General features: G+C 30.4%; 1 protein-coding gene across 1 annotated transcript; it reads left to right on the top strand.

Moving 5' to 3' along the window:
• Positions 1–1,384: 1,384 nt before the first annotated feature.
• Positions 1,385–7,616, top strand: LOC149175595 (fatty acyl-CoA reductase 2, chloroplastic-like). The gene is made up of 10 exons (XM_089421176.1): positions 1,385–1,793; positions 1,885–1,988; positions 2,261–2,460; positions 2,648–2,748; positions 2,843–3,071; positions 6,075–6,173; positions 6,230–6,353; positions 6,763–7,032; positions 7,237–7,331; positions 7,433–7,616. Exons 1-10 carry the CDS (start codon positions 1,385–1,387, stop codon positions 7,614–7,616), a joined length of 1,815 nt encoding a protein of 604 aa, XP_089277302.1.
• Positions 7,617–8,994: the final 1,378 nt, after the last annotated feature.

Below are 8,994 nucleotides of genomic sequence, written 5' to 3' on the forward strand. Positions count from 1 at the left end.
CCTTGGGGGCCAGGATAAAGTTGGTCCATCGATTCACCACACCCGCAACACGTCTTTGAAAGGAGGTTTCCCGATAATAAAAGGTAGACCCGGTAGAGCTGGGTGGCGAGCAGTCCAATCAATAGATGGCCCCGACAGCTAGACATACTTTTTTATAGTCGCAGTTATCCCCACCGCCCACAGATAAAGCATTAAGACTTGTGGTGAGTGTTGAGCGGCCACCAGTAGGCAATCGCATCACTAAATGGACCTAAGGGATGAAAAAAACATCCCAAACAATTGCGGCTTCCGTCTAGGCTTGGATAGTGAAGTCCGAGGGAAATTTGGCACGAGGGGAGGAGAAGATAGAGCAGCGAAGAGGAGTAATGAGGCACCCCAATCACGGAAGCAATTCACAGAATTAAAAATGATTGATATAGTTAATAAACATCATGAGAGATTGGTTGATATCAACTAACTTTAAGGTTATGCTAAGTTATCAGGTTGTTTTTGTGTGTTGTAATAAGTGTTAATTTAGTTAATAGACATATTAGTTTTAAATGACTAAAAAATGTTGATTAATGTACATTAACCATCACTTTTATGGTTCTGTTAGTAATTATGAGTTAAAAAGTAGATAAACACTATCTTATAATGAAAAATAGTTATATAAGTTAATTTTAAAACTTCAAAAATAATGTTATTAATTTGAATGGAAAAAAATTAATCCAGGTATATTAACCATCTTTGATTTTGACTGTATGGTTGTATTAGGTAAGAAAAATCGATTGTAAACAAATCTTTCATTTAGATTAGATAGTTGTGTTAGGTAAGAAAAATCTAATTGTAAAAAATAAAAACTATTATAGAATTCTGAAATGCAGAAAATGACTAATCGAATATATAATTATGCAATCTTACTATCAAATATATTTCGTGACTAATCGAATGTATATCATAGTAGAGTTTAGGCTTCTGTGATCCATATCAAGTTTACAAAAAATATTTTCGGCCAAGATCACATGAGACATCATTTGTCAACGCGTTTCGAACCAACCAGTGTGGTTCATCGTCAGAACAAGTTCAAATGTATATCAATTATATTTAATTATATCATCATAATATCAAATATATTTCGACCAGTGATTGTAATATTGAAATGTAACGTAACTATCTGTATTGATGTGACTCTGCTGGTTGTTATCAATATGGACTGTTAGTTGTTCATTGTATTGGAGTTGGTTGTTAGGAGGTGTAGTTTTATAACTTTTTGTTTAAAGTATACATTCAGGCAGTCAGTATATATAGGATGTCTCAGAAAACAACACAGCTTCGGCCTTTTTTTTTTTACGTTTATTTTAAGGTTGTGTTAATTAATTTTTCTGCAAAATTGTCTGTGTCTATAATGGGCTTATCAGAAACATTTCTGCATCCCAAGCTCACTTCAGACTTTTTGTCTGCCAGTTATTTGGATAAGAAATCAGAACTGCTCGCTCCAGTCAAGAGGACTATTTTGTGGCCCAGCTCCGCACTAATAAGTCATAATGGAGGTAATAAATCGATAACACTTCATCGATTTTGCGGCTCAGGACCAGAAACATATGGGTCAGCATTGATGAGGGGAAAAAATGAAGCGTGTACGTCAAAAGGCACTTTCTTGAACGAAAGAGGTGTATTACGGGAGGCCACAGTTGCTGGGAAGAATATTGAGAGCACTGATAGAGCTCCATGCATGGGTATGGGTCTTGGAATTGTAGATTTTCTGAGGAGGAAGAACTTTCTCATCACTGGTGCCACGGGTTTTCTAGCAAAAGGTATGGGGCACCTTCCTCAGCTTATTAATTATTCTCAGTTATATACTTGGTAGATTTAAGCTTGATCACGGTCGTTTCTTTATATGTGCAGTGTTGATAGAAAAAATATTGAGAATGCAACCAGATATCGGAAAGCTGTTTTTGATAATCAGGGCTGACGAGTCCACCTCTGCGTTAAAAAGATTGATGAATGAAGTATGACAAGTACTTTTTTTTCAGTATAGTTGTGAATTTTTTTCCTAACGAAAAAATCTTAATTTTATTTAATCTAAGGAACCAAGAAAAAAGCATCCAATCAAATTATCCTTCTACCAATGGACAAAAAGATAAAAAACAAAAACAAAAAAATAATAATCGCATGACATAACAGGTTTCCCAATCTATTTATTTATTGTGCAGAGCAATTTAATTTGACATGTTGATAATGCAGAATGCTGAGTTCACCCCTAATGATATGTGAAAACTAGGTTCTGAACACCGACTTATTTAATCGGTTGCGTGAAATTCATGGCAATGAATTCCAAGATTTCATGCTGAAAAGACTCGTCCCTGTCGCTGGAGATATGACCAAAGAAAATCTGGGAATTGAAAAAGATATGGTCGATGTGATCTCTAGGGAGGTGGACATTATTGTCAGCTCGGCGGCCACTACAACATTTGATGAAAGGTATATATATATATATATAAAACAGCTATACGTAACCATTTTCTTCTAACAAAATTCTGTGTTAGATTTTCATATTATACAAACAGTTTCAGTGAAAGCGAGAATCCAAAGAATTATGATTCTTTTGGCTGTACATTTTCATGTTATGTCCAAACTGCTCACCGTAGATACAATTAAAATCATACAGATATGATGTGGCCTTGGAAACGAACACAAAAGCAATTATTCGCCTTCTGGAGTTTGGCAAATGCTGCGAGAAATCCCAACTTTTCTTGCACATCTCTACTGGTAACCCATCGATCTCACTCGCGGTTTCTAACAGTAACTCGTCGATCTCATCATCGGTCGGGCTTATTTCTGATCATTCTTCATTTCATTACAGCATATGTCAACGGGCAGAGAGAAGGTCGATCATTGGAGGAGCCTTTTGAGATGGGGTACAGTATAGCCAGGGAGAAATCAACCTCTGTTCCACCTCTGGACGTCCAGGGAGAATTTCATTTAGCAAACAAAGCTCTCGAAGATTTCGAGAATGAATTTTCAAATCTCCAAAGCTGCAAGTTGAAGAAAGCGAAAATCGGTCAAAGGATGAAGGATTTAGGAATGGAAAGGTGATGTTATGAAGATAGTTGTTAATCTTCCTTTTCGATCAAAACGTTTCTTTTTTTTTTTTTTCAAAAAAGTTATATCGCTGTTTTTCTTAAATAGAATAAAATTTATTGTTTTTCAGTATTAAATATTATATTTATGGATAGTTTTTGAAAATAAGTAAAGAAAATTAACCTTTTTGTTAACTATTTCATTTTTATTGAATGAGGTCATGGGTAAGTTCTCTTTCAAGCTTTTCTCATTAGGTTCGCTGGTGGTCTGATAAATAATAATGGTATTTAATTTTTTTTTGGTTTTAGTATAGATTTATTTAAATTTTGGTTATTGTGTCAGAGACCATTTACAGTTTATTATGGGGGAGATGTGTAGGTGTTTAAATTTTGGTTATTGTGCGAGATACTATTTACAATTTATTATGGGGGAGATGTGTAGGTGTTAAATGTAATGTAAGAAAAATGGTATGTCAACATTTTTGAAATATTTTATTTTAATTTAATTTAATAATATTTTTAAAATTTAATTTAAAAGAAAAAAAAAGTATGGGGAAGATATATTGGTATAAAATAATGATGTAACAATATTTAAATTTAATTAATAAGCACATAAAAATTTAATGCTTACAATAAACTTATAATATAACAAGATTCCTAACCATGGATGTTCATCTCATTTTACCATGGATATTATTAACTTATAAATAGACTTTGTAAATAGGCTTCTTTACAATATCATGGTCCAATATCATGACTTATCATTAATACTTGATGCCCAAAACCCATAACTCATTTCAAAATCAAAATATTTTATAAATATTCTATTTTAATTTTTTTAATAACATTTTTTAATTAAATCAAGAAGGAAAAATGTATAGATTTATTTAATAAGTCATAAACAATTAATACTTACAATATAAAAAGATTCATAACCATGGGTATTCATCCCTTTTTCCCATGGCTATTATTAACTTATAAATAAGCATTCTTACAACACCATGGGTCAATGTCATGGCTTATCATCAATACCAGATGCCAAAAACCATAACTCATTTCAAAATGAAAATATTTTATAGATATTTTGTTGTAATTTTAGTGCCATGAGAAGCACTCTGGAGCTCAATATGGTAGAGATGTTGAACATCTAGGTCAAATTACATAAAAAGATTAAAAAAATAAAATCAAATAAAAAATGATTCTAGGTTTTGACAACCTATAATTTTTCCCATGGTATTCTTATATAAGAATATGTAGAAAATAAAAAATAAATTTGATAATTAAAATAAAATAAAGGTAAAATAGTCAATTTACCATTCATGGTTTCATAGTTAAGTTTTGATAGTCGTTGTTTTTTCCCATGGTACTCTTATCTAAGAATATATATATATATATATATATATATATATATAGAGTACCATGGCAACAACCCAAGTATATATATTAGATAAGAGTAGAATAGGCATAACCCATGTATATATAACTCCTAATACCAAGGCTGAGAGGGATCAATGTGCAAACTTCTTTTAGAGTGAAAATGGATTTTATCCCTCTCGACCTTTAGTAGATCTCGAGTTAAAGATGGATCTAGGCTGGTACTAAATTTCAAGATGGAGCAAATATGTTAAGTCTAAATCCATTTTTGAGTGCAAAAATTGAGATATTATTTTTCCTTCAAGAAATCTTTGGAAGCCCTCGAGTTAGTCTATGGTTAGTTTGACATGATGGATGTGATCCCTTAGGGTTGATCTACCTAGCTTTCCCTTGGAAAATAATGATAATAATAATTGTATTTAAATATTTTTTATTTATTTTACTGAGTACCTGTCCATTTAATTTTTAGAAAAACCAAATTTGAAGAGGGATCAAATATATTAAGTGTAAATATTTTTGTGAGTGCAAAAATTGAGATATTATCTTTCTTTTGAGAACATTTCTCTAGATAATTGTTATTCCAAAATTAAAATAAATATATGCTAACTTTTCATAATAATCTCTATATTATATATAAATTTCAAATGTTTATAAATTTCTAAAACATCTGCCATAGTACCACATTGCTCTATGAGCAAAACTATAGTGATCTAGGAACTCTTCTTTCCCTCCTCTGTGATCATAGAAATAAAATATTAAAAAGTCTCAATTAATATCTTTCTTTCTTAAGGTCTAATAAATCTCATTGGTTTGAGTGGATGTTAATCATCATCATCAGTTATATAGAAAAATTCTTATTAATAATATATATGACTTTTCTTTTATTAATTAATTACCTTATATTATATCATAACATACAAAGTTCAATACTTTTCCTTTTCAATATGGTGATCTACCACAAAAGAAACTAGACTAACCACAAACTTTTCTTATCACTTTTTTTTGTCAAAATATCAAAATTGAAAATATTTCTGAGTTACCATATTTTTTTAATTACCCTATTCCTAAACATTTTTCATATTACATAGTGACAAATCTTAGGTTCATAATTGTAGTTTATCTATAAAAATAAAAGAGAGTTTCTTAACCAAAAGCATAAAATAGAAGACGTGTGCTTGCATCATTCAGCTAGAAACTTTTGCAAGGATGGATCCTAATTTGGGCGTTCTAAATATTGATGCCCAAGCTGAAGTTGTCTCTCAGTATGGGGTGGATAGGTATCTACTCTTATCTTGAAACAATGTTGGTGGGGTTTGAGGGTGAAGCCCTCGAATTGTAACTCCTACTCTAGGATTCTACAACTTATACCAGGTTACAACTTTAATTTCACATCATTTAGATCAGTCATTGTTCAGTCGTAGGAGATTTTATATATATATAATTTTCATTTAATATATTTTATATTATTTTTAATATAATATAAATAACTTAATTTTATATATAAATTTGAATATAATTATTTATTATAAATATTAAATTTGAAACATTACCATTACAGATATAAATGATCATTATTTTAAACGTTATTTTTCAGAACGTGATTGAAACCTAAGTAAAAGTGATTGAAACGCTATTTTTCAGGGCAAAAGCATCCGGATGGCAGGATACTTACGCATTCAGCAAAGCAATGGCGGAGATGGTAATATGTAATCATACCAAAGATTTACCAATTGGTAATATGTAATAGGTAAGTATCATTATTGGCCAATTCTCAACAGAATATTAATATATTACAGCATCATAACAACAGCTAAATCAAATATTCAACTTACCTGCAGAATGATTGATCCCATCATTACGCACTATGGCAAAGGTCAATTATCTTGCTTCTTGACCGATCCAGATACTGTGCTCGATTTGGTGAGCACCTCTTAACAAAAAAAACATTTCTTAATTAATTTTAGATTTTTTTTTGAGTATATCCACACTCTTTAATAAATAAAAAAATATTAGATTAAGTTTTTTTATCAGATTAAGTTTTCTATCAAAGTTTTCTATCTATGTTTTGAGAGAATGACAATGAATGGTTCCAAATTTTTATTTTATATTTATTAATTATTTAAATAGAATTGATTTGATTTTTCTGGAGCTTCTCTACACTATTTACTTCTCTGGCTAAATCAAGTCTTCCCTCTGTGTCCTGAGAATAACAACAAATAATTTAAAACTTCGACTCAAAAATCTGATGTGATTGATCCAAAAACACCATTATCTAAACATCTTTTTTCTCTTAAACGTGTTATTTGTTTTGGTTGAATTCAAATTGCAGATACCGGTAGACATGGTTGTGAATGCAACCTTAGCAGCCATGGCCAAACACGCAGGAAACGGTGGTTTAAAAGTTTATCACGTGGCTTCTTCAGTGGTAAATCCCCTAACAGTTCGAGAATTTTTGAAAATAATATTTGAACATTTTAAATGTAATCCATACATTGATCACGAAAGAAACCCAGTAAAATTGCTGAAGCCATTGACCTGCGTTAATACTATGGAGACTTATGAGCAAGCTCTGGAGACAACTGTGAGTACACCAAACAACGTAAGTTGTAACGATACTCTGTGTTTCTTTCTAGAGTCTCTACTAATTTGATTATGTATTCAAATTTACGTAAATTTTATTTTGCATATGATCTTAGCTTAAAAAATAAACTAATTACTTAATCCAGAAAATTATCTATTCACCCTGGCTAAAAAAATTAGACTACATAAAATGAATCGTTGCAAACTGATAGTTGTTTTGCAGATAGCCGGATTATCTAGTTCATCTACAAAATATATGTTACAGCAATTGAAGCACTTAGCCAAGATCTACGAGCCATATTCATTCTACGAAGGAAGGTAAATTATGTGCCATGGAGATGAAATACAAAATTGTTTTAAACATTTTGATTGGTAATTACCCAGCATACATTAATAATTTGTTTAATATATTTGTGCAGATTCGATATCTCCAATTCTGAAAAACTGTTTCAAGAGCTCTCTGGAGATGAACGAGAGAGTTTCGGATTTGATGTTAAGAATATCGAATGGAAAAATTACATCGGAAATATTCATATTCCCGGACTTCGTGAATATGTCTTAAAAGGGCGCGGTACAGGAAGCAGCCTCACAAAAATCTATTAAAGCGCTAAATTTTAAGCGGAATGTCAATGCAATACAAAAGTAATAAGATGGTTAGGTATACCAATGAACGTAACGAAAACAATTAAAAGAATTTCCAGCTTTTGTTATACTTTAACAGAAAATAATTATATTTGATTCTATATTTCTACGACCGAGTAATTGTAAACCAGATTGCGTTCAGCAAACCGATCTAAACGAATACGATGATGGATATGCCACATGTGTTTATCCCATCAACGATATTGGAAGTTCCTTAAATGATGTTACAAATATTTTTCCTATATTTGATATATTGAAGTTGGTTACATTTTTAATGTACTATTTGTTCAATTTTATTGTTATTCCTTTTAATTTTTTAATTGTTCTATTGATATAGAAAATAAAGCGGTTTAAATGGATGGAAATAAAGGATTTTATAATAGGTAAATATAATTTTATTTCATATATCTATAAAGTATAGATAGGAATTAATTCTTGCAGGGTGAAAATCCGTTTTTTAATGTAAAATTTCAAAAAAAAATTGTATTTTTAGAATTTGATAAATAGATAAATAGGAGGTTAAGAGGCCTTCATTTTAACTTACACAGAAATAAAATATTCAAATTTTACACGGAAGGGTTGAGGATGTAAGTCACCTTTTAGCGGAATTAAACTATACTAAGAGGCCTCAAAACTCAACTAAGCTTTGTAGACATCTTATTATTGGGCAGATGGTTCTTCCATCTGACATTAAAGTTAGCTCAATCTAAACTCAGTTTAGTTGTGCTAATTCCATGTATATATTTATATATTTTATTTATAGTCCACACTATCTCCCTCATAATCATCCTAAACAACATAGATCCATCTTAACCATGGATTTAACATAATCCGAGAGGGATCAAATTTCTTAAGTGCAAACTTATTTTACACTGCATGTAATTTTTCATTGTTTAAATTGTACTCCTGAATGATATATATTTTTAAGTAAAGTCATATTAAAATATTATATTCATAACTTACCTTAGATATTTTTTATATATAACATTAAAATATATTTTTTTGACGTTCTTTTCTATATATAGATATATATGAAGTTGATATTCATATAAGTTGGTTAACATAGATCTTCAAATAATTTATTTAAATAACATGTTAAAATATTTTTGAAAAATATAAAGGTTAAGCATCTTACTCACATATTTTTTTTACTTCTAATTACTTTACATGAAATTATATTAGGCCATATGGACAACTAATTTAACATGCATAGCATATTCATTTTTATTTTTTATTATGGCTCACATTGCTTTTCTATTTAGAGAATATTTTATTTTTAGTTTAAGAGGACATGTGTTAACTCCAAGTTGAGAACGAAGATACTTACACATCGCCTTCC

The sequence above is a fragment of the Pinus tabuliformis genome, chromosome 4_1, assembly GCF_031772625.1.
Source record: "Pinus tabuliformis cultivar Carrire ecotype Pingquan chromosome 4_1, CPIR1, whole genome shotgun sequence".
In the NCBI taxonomy this organism is placed as follows: Eukaryota; Viridiplantae; Streptophyta; class Pinopsida; order Pinales; family Pinaceae; genus Pinus; species Pinus tabuliformis.

Excerpts from the sequence above, each read along its gene's own strand:
- LOC149175595 (XM_089421176.1), top strand. The coding sequence starts at position 1,385 with ATGGGCTTATCAGAAACATTTCTGCATCCCAAGCTCACTTCAGACTTT. Across the intron at positions 3,072-6,074 it reads AAGGATTTAGGAATGGAAAG|GGCAAAAGCATCCGGATGGC; the intron begins GTGATGTTATGA and ends GCTATTTTTCAG. Across the intron at positions 7,033-7,236 it reads CTGTGAGTACACCAAACAAC|ATAGCCGGATTATCTAGTTC; the intron begins GTAAGTTGTAAC and ends GTTGTTTTGCAG.